Genomic DNA, 20,729 nt, shown 5'->3' with positions numbered 1-20,729 from the left:
GGAGCAGCAGCGGCAGGAGCCTGCGAGTGGGCCAGGCGGCGTGGGAAGCAAAGGGGTCTCCGTAAGAGTTTGAAAGGCTGGCAGCGGCTGGGGTTTGCTAATTAGCTTTACTGTAAGGGGTATCTGACTTTGGGCTCCTCACAGTGGTGCTACACCTCCCGGAGGTCCTGTGGCACGCACGGAGGAGCTGGGGGAGCAAAAGGGCTACGACCTGCTCAGCTGAGTAGCAGATTGGAACAGAGCAAGGAGGAGAGCTTGGGTTAAAGGGTAACCCCCCTGCTGCCGTGCCTGTTAGCAGGCGTCCCTGCTGCCTTTGGACTCGGCACAGAAGGTCAACTGGTTATCAAGGTGGAAGATGCTTCCAGTCAGTGTTGCCGAGTAGTAGGTCCTGCTCGGGGCACTGTGCTTCGGGAAGGATGTGGCCCAAAGGAGAGCAACGATAACCCGGAGGAAATGAGAACATGTAATTTATGAAGGTAATGGGAGGAAATGTTTGTTTATGCTAGACAGGCATGATTAAGGGAGTCTGAAGTTTGAAGCATGTGAAGTCTCTGTAGAGAGGAAACGGAAAAATAGACAGAACTCTCAAAACTTAGGGGTTTGAGCGGTGCACTGCAAACTATCCACTGTCGAGGACTTTATGTGCCAGTGGCTGCTGTGGGAAGGGAGGATTCTGTGGATCAGGTCACCCTGTGGTGCTGGTTCCGGTGGGGCTCCTGCGTCTGCAGAAAGCAGCTGCTTGGGTGAGGGTAATGCAGAGCTGGGGTTGGTGTGTTTGTAAACTTGGTTAGCACCTGTGACCGAAGCACCGGCTCTTCTTTGTGGCCAGTATTGTCATTGCCTATCATAGATTGCCGTCTGAGTCACCCCAGTGGTGACTGAGGTTGCTTATCAGTAGCAAAGTGCTCCTGATCTTCCCCTGGTGAGCAAGGCAAGCTTTATTCATTTTTCTATTTGTAGCTGTAAGGAAGGAATTTGTCATTTCGTGCTTAAATATTCACCAGAAATATCAGGAAGGATGAGATAAGGCCTGGAAGCCTCCATAGGTCTTCTTCAAAATTAACTTTTTTAATGGGCGGTGGTTTCAGGGGGGAAGAAAGCGTGTGCACCTGGCGTGGGGCTGGCCGTTGCGTTGCTTTTATTTTGGCATTCACGTAATGGGGGGGGCTGGCGGGGAGGTGTGCGTTACTCGCCTCTCCTTATGGTGGAGGCTGGGAGGTCAGGAACAAAAGGCACTCTGTTCGGACGGCGCTGAGTCAGTAAGCCTCACGCCCAGCATCTCCTGGACTTTGTTTCCCTCCTGCCTTGCAGAAGCAGCCGGTGGCTCCTGGCGGTGGGCACACCTGGAGCTGCGTTTGACTTGGGCGAGGAGGCGATGTGCCCGCAGGTGGGTTCTGAGTGCTAACGTGAAAGGAGGAGGGGTTGGGTTTCTAGAGGAAGGCAAGTCTCCGGCCCCGGGGACTGCTCCCAGCCCTGGAGGGGCTGAGCATCCACCCGACTCCACCGCTTGCTGTTTTCTTACCGAGTATGTTGGCATGTGCAGCATGTTTAGGAATGGTCTTTCCTCCCTGCAGTCCGTGAAAGGTGTGCACATGATAGTATCTTCATAGTCTTCTCTGCATGGCTCTTCCTGGGGGAGCTGGACCAGGAGGGACAGTGGCTGCAGGCTTTCGGGGTGCCAAGGGCAGTCTGCAAGATCTGGTGTCTTGTGAGTTGCTTTTTGTTTGGGGTTTTTTTTTTTTTTGGGGGGGGGGTGTTTTTGATTTGCTCCAACAGATGCAGTGTGGCTCTCTTGCTGACTTTTGAGGGGTGTTATTGAGTGTAGCAGCCTCAAAAGCCAATTTCAGGGGCTGTGTTGTGAAAGATGCCTTCACCCTAGGCTGAGCACAGGCTCTCTGGCTTCTCTGAAAAGCAGACATTGCCCGAATGTGCAGGAAGAGGCAAATATTGTGGCCAAGAGGTCAGTGCTTTGCTGCTGGTAGCAGCCTTCGATGTGGGATCACATTTCTGGGTGCCTCAGGGTGTTTCAGGGCTTTGGGGGTGGTTGTATTAATGCAGACTCAGGTGGGACTATAAACACAACTTACCTTCCTTCCCCCTGGCTTTACATGGGTCTAAAGCCAGTTTAAGCACAGATTGCCTGCTCTGAGACTGGGCAGGTGCGTGTCCCCAGCAGGCTGATGCCACAGTACTGTGAGCCGTGCCGGGCTACCCATGCGTGCTGGGATGCCACACCGAGCAGGTGGGATGCTCTGCGTCCCTTCTCCCTCCTGTATCCCTCCTCCCTCCAGACAGAGCCTGTCCTGCAGCCACCATCCATGTGGGGGTCCCTGGGCATTTGCAGGGCTGGTGCTGGCTCGGCTCCAGCCAGGGCAGCGTTCCCAGCCGGGGGCTGGCACCGGGGTCCTGGCTGCGGTCAGCAGCAAGCCAGGGTGTCCTTGGAGGTTGTTTTTTGTAGCCGGTCTGTCTGTCCTGTGTGCTGCCAGAGCGGGCATTTATCATAAACAGGCTCACACTTGCTGGGAAAACAGCACTGTTTTTCCTTCTCCTCTTCCTGACCTTCCCCTCCCAAGCTTCTGAGCGCTGGTGGCCCAGGACAGCAGAGCTGGGGATGTGGGCACAGCTCCAGGCACAAGCACCAGCCCTGCAGAACATGCCAGGAGAAGCTTCCCTGGGAGCCAGACTTTGCCCTCCTCTCCAAGGCAGTGCCTTACCAAAGCCTGGGTGAAAGCTTCTGCCCGTCACAGATCAGAGCTTGCCTTGGCTCTGCCTAGACCTTGCAAGTGACTCCCAATAGTCTTGTTTCCTCTCCTCATACTCAAGCGACTATTTTTTTAATCGGTGTGGGGTTTATGGCTCTTTAAAATATTTAATCCAATGGTCTTTACTCAGTGTGTAATCAAATGACTGGAGCAGATGCACTGCTGCTGGAGAAGTCTCCTAAAGGTGCTTCGTCATCTCACCAGTCGGATCTGGGCACATTGTCACCCCCACGCTGATTCATCCATTTATTTCTTTTTAGAAGCAGGAGGGGTCACTGCTGGCCTTTCAGATCCCCACGTTCTGCCGAACCCCTTTGGGCAGGCAGGGATGTGCCGGGATGGCCGAGGCTGTGCTCAGCCGGGCAGGTGGCTCCGGCACCAGGGGAGGTCCCTCCTGGAGGAGCTGGTGTCAGGATGGGAACCCCAGTGGAACCAGGATCCTGTGTCAGTTCAGGGACCGTGGGTGTGCGTGTCTCCCAGTTTTAAGGTCTGAGATTTACCTGACGTGTCTAAGGGTACGTTTTATTTGATGGAAACTTAAAATGCAGTGATCGTGGTGACACCAGCCCCATTCTGAACGTGGTGGGGACCTCCTTGGCGAGTCCCCCGGGGCATTTGTAGCCTGGCCTGGCTGTCCCAAGCCCAGGACGTCTTGAAGTGTACCGTGGGGGTTTTTAATCTGGAAGAAGGGTTTGCTTTCTGCCTGCTCACAGAAAGGCAAACCTGGCCAAACGAGAGATGTGACAGGGGGGCTTGAAGGGTCAGTGCACAAACCAGCTGCTCCTGGGGCGGTGAAGAGCAGCGTCCTGCACCCTGCAGCTGCACCTTTGCCCAGGGCACTGCAGCTTGGGTTTGCTTTGCCTTTTCAGGTCATACCTTAGCTAAGTCCCCTTGTTTTGCCTATCTCTTCCTTGCATCTTTTAGCTTAGTTACTTAATCTGTGCTGAAAAGTAAAGCAAAGTTCTCCACGCTCATGCTCAGGAGAAAGACTTTGTTTACAGTTTCAATTGCCTCTTAACTCATTGACCAGGTAGGTTTAATTTTAACAGGGCTCTTGGATTTGAATTCTCGTCTAGGCTAATATTACAAGAGAAAAAAGTTTCTCCTTTGCTAAATACAAGGGAAGTTTGAAAATTGTGTTACAAGGCTTGTTTTAAATTTTTTATTATTATTATTTAAAATAGATAGCTGCACGTCCTCAGCATGGCTGAAGGAGGATGGCTAACGTCCTGCTCTGGTGGCTATTCTACCTCTAAAGGCTTGCTCCCTCATTCAGCGTGGCTGTACTGGTATTTCCCATCAATAAGATGTTTTGTAACAATTTGATAGACAAATCATCTGAGGGGCCCTGATGCCCTGAGCCGTTCAGCTCCTGATTATGCTTCATGTCGAGAGGGTCAGCTCCAAACCATAACAGGGTGTGTTTTAATCAAATTATTTGTGGGCTGGAGTGTTTTGGGTTTTTTTGGTTTCTTTGCAATAGTTGCCTTTACTTTATGCTCATTACAATACTTCAGTTGATACTTAAATTTAAGCTTTCCCGTTGGTTTTTTGGATTTAAAAAAAAAAAAAAAGCAGCATTTACTTTGCGGTCTGCAAGCTAGATAATTTCCAGTTTGGCATTAAATCTTTTTTGGACAGGTAAAAAGTATCCCTTTGAAGCAGGCAGGGAAATCCGCAGATGTGGATGGCTGCTGTCATCTCTTGAGCCCTCTCTGCTGCATCGGGTCCCCACTGCTTCCCGCCGGCAGAGCCGTGCACGAAGCACCATCACTGCTGTGAGCGCTGGGGACCTGCAGTCTGGGCTGGAGGTGGGTTTTTTCCCCCAGCCCAAAACGTAAGCGATGATGCAGCACAACACTGTCCACTCTGCTGAAGCCTGACCTCTCCTAAACTTGGTGTACGCTGCAAATAGCTTGGAAAAAGCACTCAGAATTGCCCGAGCACCCCTTCCTCTGGAGGCTGGGGAGGGAGCTGCCGGGCTCAGGGATGTTGCGATGTCCTCGTGTGTCCATAGCAAGCTGGCAGAGCAAGCCTCCGCTTCCCAATCGCCTCATCCTCCTTCTGCTCAAGTATTAAGAGCCTGAACAGTGTTTCTAGGTAGTGCACAAATCCAGTAAAGCACTTAAATAAGTCCCCGGCTTTAGGTATATAAGTAGTCTTGCTTGATTTATGCTTTTTAAGGTGGGTGGGTGTTTTAGGAGGCTTTTGTTTTCATCTTGAAGCTAGTGAAAGCTGCCTTCTCCTGTGCCAGGGATGATGTGCCACAGCAGCCTGTCCTCTGAACCCAGTTCATTTAAACAGCCCTGCCTCCTTCTGATGCTGACTTCAGACTGGTTTCATGAAGGTTTATGTCACGTTTAACTTCCTAGAGAGCTGTTGGTGCCTGTAAGTCAGCGTGGGTCCACGAAAGCTGAACCAAGCTTCCCAGAGGGGCTCCTGGCTGGTTGTCTCCATCCATCACCCAGCTGAGCATGCTCAGCTGGCGCAGGGACTGGTGAGAGCCCGCAGCAGGGAGCGCAGCGAGGGTGCTGCCTGGGTCGCTTTGCTCGGCTCCCCAGTGTCCCTGTGGAATAAGAACCGCTGCTGAGTAATTCTCTCTCCATCCCTTCGAGGTTTTCTGGGCACCTGTACAAGTCCTTGCTATCTCTTCTGCGCCTTGCACGTGCTGGGGCAGCCTGGGAATTTGTGGGTGAAACAAAACGAGGTGTTGGTTGTGCTGACAGTGACAGCTGCAGAAGTTCTTTGGGCTGCAAAGCATTTCCTGAAAGAGGAGAATCAGGCCGGTGAGAGCAGCGTTTGCAAATTCTAGGTAACAGAATGGCAGTGGGACGTTTGTGTCTCAGCGTGGTGCTCTCCTGCTGCCCAAATGCACACGTACACCCTGCTTCAGATGAACAGCTCTAACGCAGCTTTTCGTTCTGCTGTCCCAAGGGTGGTACGTCTATGTGTTTTCTTTCCAGCTGCTGTAATGCAGGGCTTTGAGAAATAGTTTTCTCAAAAATCCTTGGAAAAAGCCCTGAAAGCTGCTCTGTGTGGAGGAAGAGAGGTTTGCTCCAGTGTTGGTGCCTGCGTTCAAAATGCCGCCGCTTTGCCCTGCTGGAGGGGGTGCAGCCAGCAGCTGAGCCAGTTTGATTCCATTGGGTGAACTTCAGATGGAGCAAACGGCTTTTCATGGGTGTCTCTTTATCTTGAGGCCAGGCAGGAGGGCTCCCGTCCCTGTGCCCAACACCTCTGGTGACAGGGGATCAGCTGGAGCTCAGCGCTGGCACTCACAGATCCCACCGCAACTGCGATCCCAGAGCCAAAAATTATTTGAATTCTTCTGAGGTGCGCTGGGGAAATCCCATAAATGCTGGGAAATGAGCTGGCACTTTGATGGGTAACAAGAGCTTTTGCTTTAGGATGGTGTTCCTTCTGGTGCTCCCAACGGTTCTCCTCCGAACATCGGGGTGGCTCTGGGCTCAGCACTGTGGGTGTCCAGGGAGAGCCGTCCCTGCCCACGGGTGCGAGCAAGCAGGCAGGACCAAGATAACACCTGCCTGAGGGGCAGAACTGGGAGGAAAACCTGGTCCTCCTGGCTCATAGCGTGGTGGCTTCAAAATCACGTTGTGCTGCTTTCCTAGAGCCTGCTGCAGGTGCTGGATGTGGCGAAGCAGTGCGAAATAGTCGAGATGCTGTTCAGCTGGAGTGCGGAGATTATTTGAGTGCCCTGCTCTGAGTCCCTGCAAATTAGACACTGTAATGAAGATTTATAAACCAGCTTATTTTCTGTTGAGGGATGGAAGGTGCCCTCGTATTACTAGACGGAGGGGAAAGTGCTTTAAGGGCTAACTGTTACTTTTGAATGGTGGTGTTTGCAGAGAATTCAGATTAATAGTGTCCCCTTAAAATGGAGTGGGTGAAAGCAACGGTGGTCAGAACCGCAGAGTAAGCAGTGGGTAATTCCTCCTGGACTCAACAAATCCATACTTGCTCACAGCAAAACCTCCCTCCAACTCTTACTTAGTATGTATTTCTGTAACCTGCTTTCCAAACTCTGCAAATCATGCGCGGCCAAAGGCTGTGGCGCAGCCGGAGCGGCACTCGGTCCTTGGACCTGGAGCCAGAGCAGCAGCGGGACGTGGGGTACGGCTCACGCTGGTTTTAGGAGGTTGGATTTCTAAGCACAGAAATTCAACACACAACAGTAATTAGCTGCCTCACACATGTTTTGTCCTGCTCTGCAACAAAACCACATAGCTATGCTATCTTATTTTTGTCCTCTTGTGTTTTCTGGCAGGCAAATGAGGTGACTGACAGTGCGTACATGGGCTCAGAGAGCACGTACAGCGAGTGCGAAACCTTCACGGATGAAGACACCAGCACACTAGTACATCACGAGATGCACGACGAGGTAGAAACAGACAGTGCCATCGACTCCACTGTGCACTCGGAGTTCACGGATCCCATCGAGGAGCCGGAGCATGGGTGAGTGGGGACGGCGAGGGGCTGGAAGCTGGCAAACCAGGAGCAGATGAGGAGCAAGGGAGACAGCCTGAGGATTTAAAAATAAAGTGGGCTGGGTCTGTCTTGCTGAAACTGGTTGGTTTGTTCTTTGTATTTGTAACTTCATGCAAGACCAAAATAGCTCTTCTTTAAGAATAATGATAATAATTAGGCTGCATGGTGTGTAGGCTGTTTTGGAGCTCGGCCTGGCAATCTCTTTGAGTTAATTGTTGCTTGCCTTGGGAGAACTTCTGTAGCCTCATTAGCATCTTTAACCTCTAAAATAACTTCTCAGATGATCCAAACACCTGAAATACTTGCAGTTTTTAATCTATCACTTAAGCCAGAAACACAACATATAATTTTCAAGTCAGGAGGCGAACTCATCGTATTCTTGTTTTACCTAAACATGCGTGTGCCCTTTGATGTGCAACCACCTCCTGTAATAACTAGTTTCAAACTTGTGCCTGAAGCACCGAAGTGTGAGTTAAGATCTCCTTCCCCAGCTCTGAACCGCTGCTGGCAAAACTGCTCCTGGGCCCGCCTCGTTCCCTAGATTTTGCAGGAAAAGTGGCTTTTGGGGTGAAACTGGGATGCTGGCGGGCAGGAGGGGAGGGAATAGCTCCTTTAATACTGACCCGAGAGCACCGGTCTGCACTGAAACCTCTGGGACCATCATCGCTTAAGGTCTGCTAATGCACAGAATGTTTTTGGCCCAAAACACGTCACCCAGGCTTGGTGCTCTGGTGAGTACTTGCAGTTCCCTTTGCTTTTAGAAAGCACCAAGCTTCTCTCCCACCCCAAAATCATGTCTGGGGACGTTAGAGATGCAGAGTCAGTGCTGCTGGGCACTCAGTGCTGGGGCTGAAAGGGTGCTGTGGATTAGAGAAAAAATGAGATTATCTGGCTAGGCTCTCCTCGCCCAAGCGCGTTCAGCTCAGTGACAGTTAAATTGGGATATAATCGGTTGCTGAGCTCCCCGGCCACCGAGCGGAGGGTCTCTGGAGGGGTCATGGCAGCCTGCGTGCGCTCCCATCCTTTGGGGAAAATGCTGTGCCTCAGATTCACCTGCCTGTAGGTACAAAAGACTTTGCTCGGGATTTTTTTTAAGATTAAGCTGTTCATGGGGCTTCCCTGCTATTCCCAGTGTGGGCCTGGGGAGGTTGGGTGTCCTTCGGGTGCTCAGTCCCAGCGCAGCGGTACCTCTTGCCAGGTGTCCTAAATGTCTGCCAATTCCAGGTAGCCAAAAATATCAAGAAGAATATTCATTGGGCTTAAAGATTTGGAAGGCTTGAGATGGAAACCTCTGGAATTCTATTCCCAAGTTGTTGGGGGCTGGGTTTGGTGCCACCAAACCCCAGGCAGGACAACAGTTTTACACCTCTGGTGCTCCGAGCTCTTCCAGGGGACAGTTAGTAAGCACAGTGCAACCAGCACGGCCGGTGGACTGAATCAGAGCTTCAACGCTGCTTTTTGGTAGGTGTGGATGAAATACTCATAGTTTATTGCCCGAAGCATCCCTGGCTGAGGGGTTTCCAGGTGCCTGATCAGATCTGCTTCTGTACGGTGCTTGTCAAACCACAGCCCCAAATTTAGAGATGTGGGGTTGGGTTTTGCTTGGGAGTTCAAAATTCCACCCCCTGTCTTCTATTCTTGGAGAGATTTCCGATGCTTTTGGCAATGGTCTGCTGGGTGCAGCGTCTGACTCACCGCTGGGGAGGATGGGCTCTGATGGATCCCGCTGCGGGAATAACGCCGCTTCTCAAGCGCGCAGGGAGGATGTACAGATGCCCGCAAGCTGGACTGGACTTGTCTGCGGTTAAAGAGAGATCTGCTCCTATTTTGGCTGGAGGGTTGACATGTTTTTATTAGCAGGATAAGGGCAAATCCTTCAGATGGTACAGGTTTTTGTTGTAAATGACTTATCTGTAATCTTTTTTCTTTCTGATTTAGTACAGCAATCCAGTCATACCCCGTTTTCCCTTTCCTAGCAAGTGAATGAAGGTGGGGGTATAGCCTGCAATATTAGTTACAATAATGCAACGGGGAGGGAGGGGTTATAGAGCATTGAATTTTGCAGAGGAGAGCAGTGCTAGTCCCCTCAAAACACAGACCTGTGGCTCGTGGACACCTGGGCTGCTTTCAAGTCTGGTTCTTACAAATACCCCCTGCCTTTTCCCCCCAGCTTTATGTTAAACCCCCTGCAGTCCTGGGCAGGAAGGTCCGTGAGAGCATGCCCATACTGCTGTGGTGGTTTGACTTCATACAATGAACACTGCGCACGCAGAAAGACGCAGAAGCAATGACTGCTGTGCTGAGCTGTGTCCCCTCCGAAGCAAGAGACATCCCAGGACCTGTGCCGAGTGTATTTGGGATTTATGCTGATGCTTAAGACACTACAGCCTTCTGTATCCAGTGTTAAAACCACATGAAACGGCATTCCCCCCTCCAAGATTGTCATGAGTGCATACAGTGTTTTCCCAGCAGGAGCAGGGAAGGGGCTCCTTCGTCTTGCCGGGGGGTCTGTGGCTGCCGGGTTTGGCAGCCTGTAACGGCCAGGATTTGTGTCGTGGAAGGGGGGTGGGACGGTGTTAGAGTGTTAAACCCTGGTGCTGGGCTCTTGATAGGATTATACAGCAATAAGCAAGTGTGAGCCTGGCACATAGACGGGTGGTGTATTTCAAAACATACTAAGGGTGTGTTTGGGACATGCTGAGCTTTTTCTTTGCTTTCAGTTGTGGCTGGGCCATGCAAGGGCTTGCCACTAACCCTGCAACACTGTCTTGCAAGTCTTGCTGCCCCCAAATCCTCTGTCGCAGCTGCCAGGGGAGCTTGCGTGAAAAAGCAACAGTTTGTTGTAAAAAAAAAATTGCTGTAAACTTCCCAGTGATGCCGGGGCTGCCCCTTCAGTGTTCAAGGCACAGGGTGAATTGCACTGTAAGGAAGGGCAGCCTGGTCTGCCAGCGTGGGAGGCGTGACTTGGAAAGCAGATGTATGGGATGCAGTCGGAAAAGTTGCTGTGGTGGCCGCTCTCTAACGTCTTCCCCTCTGTTCCCACAGATCCCATCCGCACGACCTGCCCCTGGGCTCGGACCTCAGCCACTCCATCGTTACGGTCATTAGCAGAGAGGAGCATTTTGAGGATTATGGAGAAGGGAATGAAGCAGATTTGTTCTCGGACAGCTTGTGTAATGGGGAAAGCAGCTTTAACAGCTCCTCGTTCCTCTCTCCCAGGTAACACCCCGCACAGTGCTGGCAATGTTTTAACCGCTTTCAGTTGCTTAGCTCTTCACCTATGCTTTGTGTGTGAGAGAGTTGTTTCCTTTGGGTTTGCACGCTAGTTGGCCTGCAAGAGGGAGTTCCTGGCAAACTTTGGATACAACAGGATAACTGGCTTGGAAGAGGAGTTGCCTCCCTCAATCTTTCCTTTTCCTGGACAGTACACATCCTCCCATCCAGAGGCACTAATGCCCGGCAGCAGGTGAAAGAGCAGTCTGCATTTCACATGTCTCCAGGACAGCATCACGTTCCCACTATTAGCGATACGGCATCTCGCAGAACCTTCCAGTAGAGAGAGCCACCGTGCAGCTTTACCCCAGATAAAAAAAGTTGGATGGCTTTTTCTTTTTCTTTCTCTTTTGTGCTTGTATTTTTGGCTTTGATATGATGTTTGGTTGGATTTGCACAAGCTGCAGCAGCCTTCCTTCTCCAGCCAGCCGAAGGGATATGTGGAGCAAGAAGCAGGCTGTAGCATTTTCCTGCACTCCTTGCATTAGAGTCTGCAACCGGGCACATGTTGGTTTTCCAGCCCGTGCAGGGTGGACTGAGGAGCTGGTATGACAGTACAGAACCCGTCAATCCTTTCTAAGGAAAAAAAGTAAAAGCTGGAACGATCATCCACTGCTGCAGCCCACCGAGTCTTTGTGCTGACAGGTGACACCAGCGACACGTTGCTCTGTTGGGCAGTGCATCTCTGCATGAGGCAGGAGCGGTCCCTGCCAGCCACACGCTTCTGTTGAAGACAAGAACGTACTTTTTTTCCTTTGGGATCATACACATTTGTGACTTTCTGCAGCAGGATAAACATGTCATAGCATTATTTTTTTATATTTTTTTTGCTGTCTACCTATATTCTACCAGCTTCCCAAAGCCCTTCATAGAGTTTGGGCAATTCTGGTTGCCCAGGGCTGTCTGGGAAGGAGTGCTGTCAGATCTCCGCACCTGCGCTTTGCTGCCGGTCAGGGCTGGCTGTCTTTTCTGCTGGTGCAGCAGCAGTCCCGAAGCTGTTAGCTAAACCTGCAACAGCCGCGTGTTGCTGTGAAGCATGCCTAACCCATTACCTCGGGAGACCAGTGCTCCAGCGCTTGATGTGATGGGATGCCCGGCAGTGGAAGGGACACATCGTTCATCTGTGGCCGCCCTTTGGTTGTGCTGTGCAGAGGTGCCGAGCGTGGCTGGCTGCACTGGTGCTGCAGCGTGGGAAGTGCTCTTCAGATAAAAACCAGCCTTGGTGTTCATTTTGAGTTCCTCCTTGAGGGTGGGCCTCCAACCTAGTCCAGAAGGCTCCTGGCAAGAAAAAAACTCAGCTAAAAGAGCTTTGCAATCAGCAACTTTTTCTTTAATATCAGCCTGGAGCTCCCAGGTTGCCTCCACTCCCAGTGTTCAGATCTTGCTCTGGCAGGGCACCGCCTCCCCTCTGCTGCTCTGTCTCTTTGGATCTTATCCACACGATCATGCTCCGCAGCATCTTTCCTCTGCTGGGAGGGTCTCACTCGGCACGTGGCCACGCAGCTCATGGTGGTTTGTGCTGGAGACTCACTGCTGAGGCTTGCTAGGGAGGCAGGCTGCAGACAAAGCCTGCAGTACCTCCAGAGTAAAGAATGCAGAGGATTTCCTCATGCCTTTCAGGTCTAGCCCTTACCTTGGATTACTGTTGCGCAAGCGTAGGTCCTTAGCTGATTGTTCTATGGGATTGGGCTGTTTTTCTGAGCAAAGCCCCGCTGCCCCAGTGCGTTTAAATGTAGCGAAACCTTAAAGAACTACAGGATATCACTGGTTCAGGCTGAATTACTATTTTTTTTTTGGGGCTGTGGTTTGAATATGAGGAACAGCATCACTTTTAAGAGGTGACATCGCCACGTAGCCTTTCCGTGTTATAAGTGTCTCTAAACAGGAATAACGTCGACAAATTTTCCTGCTACAGCTCCAGATCTTCACCGGAGGTCTAACACAAAACCCAAGAGCCTCCAGGGAACGCGATGGGATATTGCATTTTCCTGCTTAGTCCTTGCGTGTGTGTTGTGGTCCCTCCTCTTGGGTTGCCGCCTCTTCCCTGGCACGTCCGTCTGGCAGCAGGTCCCTCTGCAGCACTTGTTGGGAAACAAATGGCAACGGAAAGGAAAGCTCCCCGCATGCGCCCGTTGCCGCTGCCGCCGTGCCCTGTCAGGAAGCACCGATGCCCTGTGGAAGGCGAACGTTACTCCGCGAGTTGGAGGGAGGAGGCCGGAGGGCTGCGTACGGCGCAGCGCGTGGCGGCGTGCCACGAGGGTAGGTGGGGGCACCCCGAGGCACAGCGCGGTTTCAGCTCTCGCCCACTCCACGGGCAAGCAACCAAGGCAGCCAGAGGCCAAGTGTATCTGCACGCACCCGAAGAGTTGCCAGGCTGGCCTGTGGGTTCTCCTCTGCGCTTCTTCTCCCATGTTGATTAATGACTCGGGTTCCCACCTTGCCCGGGGATGCACCCAGCTGGGTGAGCCGTTTCTGCCTCCCGGCGGAGGCGAGGAAGACTCCCCGAGAGGGCTCACGTGCAGCCCGGCGCTGGGGCAGAGCCCCGGAAAGGGCACAGCGCTTCCTCCAGGTGCCACAAAGCTGCTGTCACCTCTTACCCCGTGCAAAGCCGGAGCGACCGAACCGACCGCTGGTGGCTAATGATCGTCCTGGGTCCAGACCTGCCCTGGAGGGTAGGAGGGATGTTCCTTTGGGTGGTGTGGGTTGTTTTTTTTTTCCAGGAATGGGAAGTGATGAGCAATTTGGCATTTACTGTTGTCCACTTGCCCGTTCTAAGAGGGCTCGGAAATACTGTACAGACAGCACAAACTCAGAGGCCTAGCCCTGGGGGTGGCTGGGCTGCTGACGCCCCACTGCAACCAAAAATGTCAGTGAGAGGCTGTGCAAAGGTGCTGGGCCAGGAGACCCCTCCTGGGGTGTCTCACGCACTCAGCATCTCCTGGGCCAGGACTTGCCAGTGTGTATCTGTATCACGGGGTTGACTAGCCCTTTCAGATGCCTTTTGGTTTTAAGCTTGCTTGTGTTTGCTCACACCTTTACCTGTCTTTCTTATTGAACTGCTTTGTTTTTTTCACTATTAACCTTTCTTTGATTAAAGTCAGTGGCTTCCAGAAGCATGTTTTCCCGCAGAAAGGATTTGTGCTATATATTTGGCCCCAAAGAAACACAGACTCTTTGCTGTTCAGAATCCCTTGGCCAAACTCCGTCCTGCCCAAGTCATGTCAGGTGGGGGAAATGGTTCTCTGGTTTGCCATGTGTCGGTGAATGCCTCGGCAGCTTGCTTTCCATGTCAGCAGCTGAAAACAAAAAGCTGATGGGACCTGTTAGCTTCCCAAGCTGTTAAAATCCTGTAGACCCCCATGTCCCCTTGCCAAAAGATGCTCCCTATCCTACAGTAAGGCAGCGCTGCTGCTTAGCTTCTCTGTGCCTCCCTTTGTAGGAGAGAGCGATTGAATTGCAACCACCTTTTTGAGCTTATCTTCAAAGCTCTTTGCAATGAAAATCTGACGCCGTGTGCTGCTGACGGTGGGTCTGCAGCAGCACAGCTGCTGTGGCTTTAAAGCCTTCCATCAGAAAGTGGTGTGAGGGACCAAAGGGTCTGGCTCACACTCGCAGCACCCTGGCCGGTGGTGTGTGAGTTCAGGCTGCATTTACCGAGGCAAACCAGGACCATTGCTAGAGCCTCCTGAGACAGGGTGCTTGGAAGATCGTGCCAGAAAATAGACTGTGTAGTGATGTGGGTTCATGGAAAGCATGCACCTCGCCGTCCCTGGGCTCTCAGGGGGTCCTCCACAAGAGCTGGCTGGCATGTGGGCTTGGAAATGTGGGCCAAGCTCAGCTGCTCCAGGAGGAGGGTGATGGAAGTCCTGCTCATTTATAGCAACTCCAGACTGACAGTGATTTGGCTTCTAAAATCAAGGGCAGAGGTGGGGGGGTGTGACTCGATCTGCCCTGAAGTTTTTAATAGTAAGTCTTGTATCTGACACCAAAAGCTCCCCTGCCCAAACACACGCTCAGCTTGTGGAAGCCATGGACAAAAATCAGCTCTGTCTGTTCTGTCCTGTTAAAATGACCCTTGTGATTTCTCTAGCACCAATCCGCTCGCTGCGAAACTGCACAGCATTATCGCAGATGAAGCATTTGAGTTTTACTGTAGCCAGTGCCACAAACAAATCAACCGCCTTGAGGATCTTTCCGCTCGCCTGAATGATCTTGAAATGAATAGGTAATTGGGCTTGTGTGTGGCCATTTCAGTGTTGGGAATGATGGTCTGGAAGGGAAGACTCTCCTCGTCTTGCACAGCTTTCCTTTGCCGGTGCATTGCTTGATTCTTGGTTGCGAAAGGGGATGAGTTTCACCAAAGGTGAGCCTCTCCATGTGGAAAAGGCTGTGGTAACGTTACGGAGGGTGAGCAGAAGTTTCCTTTAATCTGAGCCCCGAAGGCTGGCAGACAATGAGGGTCTTCCCTTCCGCTCTGGGCAGCCTCTCTGCATGTCCTGCCGAGTGGTGGGTGCTTCTTCACGCTCCGAGTCATGCAGTCCTTGCATCAGGACTTGAAGCCGTAAGCTGATCGTGTACAGTATTTCTGTCACCAAGGAAAAGACTGCCAGGTCTTCTGGCCGGTAATACCCAGTGTGGAGGCACGCCTGAGCTGCTGGTTCAACCTGGAGGGGCAGGCGCAGCCTGTCCTCCTGCTGCAGCAGTAACCTGAAAGCATCAGCTTGCTCTCCGCAGCTTGGGACCTTTCCTATAGATGCTCTTGCTTTGCAGCAGTAAAAGCTTATTTTACCTGGCTTCACCAGCAGCCTGCCCACCTTGTGCCACCGCTAGCCAGGCAGACACGTGAGACACCAGCGCCTTTGCCTAGGGGCTTCATGTAGGGAGTTTTGGGAGGTCATGTTTTGAGGTCTACCAGCACATGCAGCTGGACTTGCTGGTTTGACAAGTGGGGAGCGATTTCTGTTTGGTTGGTTGGGTTTTTTACATGTTTGCGGTCCATACGGTGGAAGGATGGGCGGCATTAATGACAATCGTTCTTCTCGCATCTGGCGTGCTTGTTCAAGCCTGGTTTTTGGTCGCTGTCTGTCCTCTGCAGGGATAGTGTGACATGGGGGCTCTGCTGGGCTAGATAGCTGTGGGAAGGGAACTGGAAAAAAATTTAGGAGCGTGACCTTAGTTTTTTTAATGGAAAAAGTACTTTCCCTTTCTCGTTCATGGGTAGATAGTTGCCTTTGCTGTTGGAGGCTTTGAGGGTCAGCGATGGGTCTCAGGTTATGCGGTTATTAAGGAGAACACTGGACTTCCCTGGACGCACCAGTAGCCCCACTCCATTCCTGCTTTCTCCCAGTAATTTACATGCAAAGCTGAAGTAATGCCTCAGAGCCTCCTGCGATGGGTGGGATTTCCAGAGGAGGCTTCCCCATCCCATGGTGTCATGGCGTTGATTTAACACGTGCCCTTGGGGCTCAGGGCAAGTAGGTATGGTTCCTCCGTCTGTGTTCAGGGTTTCCCGTGCACAGATTTGCTGGAAACTTGTTCCAGGAGCCCCTGCGCACTGATCCAACGGGAGGGGCATTGCCCACCTTCTGTACAGTGAGGACACTAGGGGTGTCCCCGTGCAGCGCGCGGGATGCGGCAGGACCGGGTTTTGCTCCCAGCATCACCAGCAGCGTGAAGCCCTCGGTGCAGGGGACAAGTCACAGGCTGCAGGCGGAGGGAGCGGCAGAGACTGGACCAAAATGTGGGCCAGGCAGCCTCGCGCTGCGCCTGGCAGGTGAAGCCTGAAGACGCCAGCCCCAGAGGATGCTAGCAGCTGGGGTGGAGCCCGAGCCGCTGTGTAACAGCCTCGCTCTTCAAGGCTGTGGGCGCATATACTGTGTTCTGTACACAGAGCAAGGTGGGGAGCCTGGTCCCAGCATTGGGGCGCTGCTGCCTGAGCCCACGGCATGGGAAGGCAGGGAAGAATTCCACAAGGAGTTCAGGATGAATCAGTCTTGTGAAAATACGGTTTGTTTTAGTGCCCTTGAAGCAGAGGTTATGTGTTTTGTCCCCTCCAAAGAGACCCGCGGGTGCCGGCACTGCTTTCTGATAAGCTGTTTGCAGAGAAAAATATTTTTTCTCCCTCCGGTGCTGGGGACATACGTGACTCGTTGCAATTGCTGGCAAACACAGGGGTCTGACCTCCTCCCCTCGGGCGGCTGCCGAGCATCCTTGAAGCCTGGCCAGCAGTGGCTCTTGCGCTCCTTGGAAATCTGGGATCTGAGGATGCACTTTTGACACAAGAGCTGGTAACTCTGACAACAGCCCCTGGTCCTGCTCAGTCATTGTATTTTTTAAAAAAAGAAAATTGTCCTCAGCTATTTGTAGTTCCTCCTTCTAAAAGCGAATATAATTTTTGCAGCTCTGGGCAGGAATGGACTCCTAGATGATTCTGTTTATTTTTTTTTGCTTTAAACTGAGCTAAGCACCAGGGAACACAGTTGCTGCTCCTCCGCTCAGGCTAGAGCCCTGTTTGCTGCCATCGCTCAGTGATGATGGTTGTCACGTTATCAGTGATATGTCCCAGTTGCATCTGTTTGACAACAGTGTGTGTTTGGGTGGAAGACGAGGAGTGAGATCCAAGCCCTGCTCGCTTCATGAGCGTGCAGCTGCATCGGTCACGACCGAAGGACTGGATGGAGCATCTTAGCAAGTAGCTGTTTCTGAAAAATGCCTTTTTCTCAGTGGGGAGAGCCTGCAGCCCTGTCCCGAGGGGCAGGGTAACGCAGACCTTGGCTGTTCATACCATGGGTCACGCTGGGCATTAGCTAAACCCTGACCGCTGTGGTATGGCGGCAGCTGGCTCAGGCATATACAGAGCCGGGGAGGGGGGTGATCACTCTCAGTTATCTGTGCAGAGGAGAGGTCCTACCCCTCCCCAGCAATTATAGCAGTGCTCGTGCTTAACGTCCAGAAAGGGGCACACTGAAATCTCTGAGCTACAAGTAGGCAGCAGTTCTCCGGTGATCCAGAGCCGAATAGTGAGAATCATCTCTGTGAGAAGCACAGGGGATGGAGGTGCCTGCGGGCAGGCAGGAGGGGTCCCTGTCCCCCCGCCGCCGGGCAGGGGGCACAGGGGAGGCAGGGCTGGGGTGCTGCTGTGGGGTGCAGGGCTGCTGGGGTGCTGCGGGGTGCAGGAGATGTAGCTCAGTGTGCCACCAGCGCCAGGCTGAAGCCCACCGAACCCACAGCTATTATTAGCGCTTTCCTCAGGGATCATTTTTCAGGACAGGGATCAGCTGGTGAGAGGATACCGTTGCTGGAGGCGGTGAGGTTTTCTGCGGCGTTAGTCCATTTGGTTCGTTATCGTCGTGCTGTTGAGCGGTTTCCTCGCCTGCCATTCCCCGGGGGTGGCCGGGCTGTGCGGGTGGTGCATGCCGCATGGGCGCTCCCCTGCCATAGCGAAGGATGTGCCCCGGCGTGCTCGCAGTTTCCTGTTTCCCTTGCTCTCCGCTGTCGGTTTTCCTAACTCTTTCCTGTTTTTTCTTCATTTTACAGTCCAAATAAAAGACTCTCAAGCAAGAAGGTGGCGAGGTAAGCTCTGCTCTTACTACTGCTTGGTGAGAGGGGTGCCCATGCTAGCTGCCGGGCCTGCAGAAGGAGGGCTGTCAAAATAAAATCGCAGTGTTGCACTTCTGGATGTGTTGTGTAGCACTGGGGGAAAGCAGATTTAATTCTGATACAGTTTACGCTGGTGTTTTTTTCTGAAATGGGGGCTTCTCGTTTGTGCACACAGCTGGAGGGTGGTGGCAACCTGATTTCTTCCAGGACAAGACCAGGGGTGCTTTCCCCTCTCCATCCTACCGGTGCCCTAGCAGGGGCACGTGGAGTGGGGAAGGAGGCTCCAGAAGGGCATGTCCCTCTGGACCGCTTGGCTGGGCTGTCCCCTCCCTGGTGTCACCGTGGGGGTCTCTGGGGCCTCTAGAAGACTGGGCCAGTTGGTATACCCACTCAGAGGGGTTTCTTCAGCACCCCCAAAAAGCCAGCCACCTTAGGCAGCTCTCCTGGTTCTGTGTTACTTTGCTCTGTTACTTTCCTCAGCACTTGACTTTACAGGAGCAGCCCTCCCCGCGCAGGCAGGGATGTTGGGGAGTGCCGGGGGGGCGGCTGCAGGTAACCCCAACCTGGGGTTTAGTGCTTCGCTGCTTCTGTCCTGCAGGACTGTCTCATGTGATGCCGGTCGCCCATTCCCTGTGGGCATTTTCCTGTGTGAGAGCACAGGAAAAGCTGCAGGGTTTGGTCTGAATCGCTGGGACAGGGGGTCCATCCCCTCTGGATGGCATCGGGTGCTCACCTTTCCTCTCCTGGTTTTGCCATCCCTCCTGTTCCCCTGCCATCGTGCTTTTAGGAATATACCGAGGCTTGCCTTAGCTGTCCTGCCTGCCTCTGCCCCGCTCGGGAGGGAGATTGCCCTCTGTATTTATTTGGTTTCCCTTTGCTTGTTCCCGAGCGAGGCAGGGATGCTGCAGAGGAGTAGGCAGCTCGATCGGGGTGACGCTCGTACCCCGGCTCTCAATCTTCCCCCCACACTGCCCTGAGCAGCGGCCATACGCCTTGCCCTCCCGGCTGCACTCTCACACCTTCCCCTTCCTCGTTTTTCCTGCAGTCAGCAGGTCTCCCCTGGCACGATTTCCCCTCCTGGCAAGGAAGCAGGTCCTCGATATTACATTTCCTAGTTCCGGTCATCTTACTTTCTAGATCTTTGTTAAAAACACTGGCAGGAAAGAAGGCTGAAGGGAGCAGCCTGTCCTCAGCTTTCCTGTTTTAGGGCTAGTTTATGTCCCATGTCTGGCAGAGCAAATTTGGAGAGGATTTGAGTGAAACTGTTGGGAATGGAGATGTCCTGTGTTACGGGGAATTGAGCCTTCCCAGCCCTTTGCATTTGCAAGATGCTTTTCTGAGACTGGGACTTGTGGGCTTAGGTAAAAATTGATTAATTCAAGAGCAGTTGAGTCTAGTTTGTGAAAACGAGAGAGGTAACAGGCTTTTGCCACAGAACAGAGCCAGACCCTTAAGAACAGCCCAAAGAAGGCTCTCTGTTGCAGACACTGTAATTACTGAATAATACCAAAACATTTGATTTTAGGAAATTGATTTTTATTTTGGTAAGGGCTCTTTCCTGATTTTTGTTATCTGGGTTCTGCTTGTGCCAAGAAATCTCAGCTGCTTAGGCCCTGTTGTGCTTGGCATGATTTAAATGACAAATGTGCCCGCACTTTAGAATCTAAATATATACTCAGGGTGAGGATGCAAAATAAGGCTGGTACTCAGCTGTGGTCTCTCCGGTAAATGCCAGTTACGCTTCATGAATATTTGCATGAGCATATTGTGCAGCAGGGTGAATTTGAGAGCCCACAATACAAATTCCTAGGAAAAACTGAAGTTCAAAGATACCTCTGTGGTGTTCTCGTTTACGTCCCGCTCAGAGCAGCACTCGGCTTCATAGGTGGATGAGGCTGCTCATCGCTTGTGTTGCAGTGGGAGAGCAGAGCGGTTTTCTCCAGGTAACATCTGCCAGGGGTTCACAGAGTAGGAATACAACCACCCCTCCCTGTGGCAATAGCAGTTTCTTGTGCCATGGGATGATGGAGCCGCTCTGTAGCGATACCACGAGGATTAAGTGCAAATCAGCCCCTCCACGGGGTGTCCTTTAGATGGCCGTAAAGCTGTGGGCACCATGTCGCAAGGCCTTGCTAATGATTAGCTTGCTCTTGGCCCTCATGGCCAGCGCGGGGAGGTGGGCTGGGGTGTTTCACAATGGGTTCAGAGGCGTTTTTTTTTCTCCCCTCCCTTCCCTTACACCCACTGCTCCTCACTTCTCAGTGACCTTATCAGTGGCTAGAGTGGAGTGCTCTGTCCTTTGCTGGATAATGCGTGGCCTTGGTACGTTCATAAAGAAAGAAAAAGTGAAAAGCGTGAGCTCTTATCTCTTCTCCCGTTCCAAAGAGCAAGAACAAATGATCACGGTATGAAGTCCCAGCAGCATGTGTCCACGTCTGCGCTTCCCTCGCAGGGAGCGTGCAGCCACCCGCTCAGCCCTGTGACCTGGGCGCACCGAGGTGGGGAACTTGGTGGAGAAGTTGGTGGTGAGAAGGGACCTGGCCCATGCCATCCTTTGCTGTGTAAATCCTGCAGCCAGGGAAGGAGCAGTGC

At 52.4% G+C, this 20,729-nt stretch overlaps 1 protein-coding gene across 4 annotated transcripts in view; it reads left to right on the top strand.

The window, feature by feature from the left end:
* The window catches only part of RAB11FIP3 (RAB11 family interacting protein 3), a 77,951-nt gene that overhangs the window by 44,587 nt on the left and 12,635 nt on the right, over positions 1-20,729 (top strand). For 3 of the 4 annotated variants that reach the window (XM_080383534.1, XM_080383535.1, XM_080383537.1), the window contains 4 exons: positions 7,045-7,232; positions 10,311-10,484; positions 14,629-14,763; positions 18,075-18,110. In XM_080383534.1, coding sequence (XP_080239660.1) covers positions 7,045-7,232; positions 10,311-10,484; positions 14,629-14,763; positions 18,075-18,110 — 533 coding nt within the window. The remainder of the gene's footprint in view (positions 1-7,044; positions 7,233-10,310; positions 10,485-14,628; positions 14,764-18,074; positions 18,111-20,729) is intronic. The other variant, XM_080383536.1, reaches the window with a different exon arrangement.

Source organism: Falco punctatus, assembly GCF_963210335.1.
Source record: "Falco punctatus genome assembly, chromosome: 4".
Classification (NCBI taxonomy): Eukaryota; Metazoa; Chordata; class Aves; order Falconiformes; family Falconidae; genus Falco; species Falco punctatus.
This window is presented reverse-complemented; position numbering and strand designations above follow the sequence as displayed.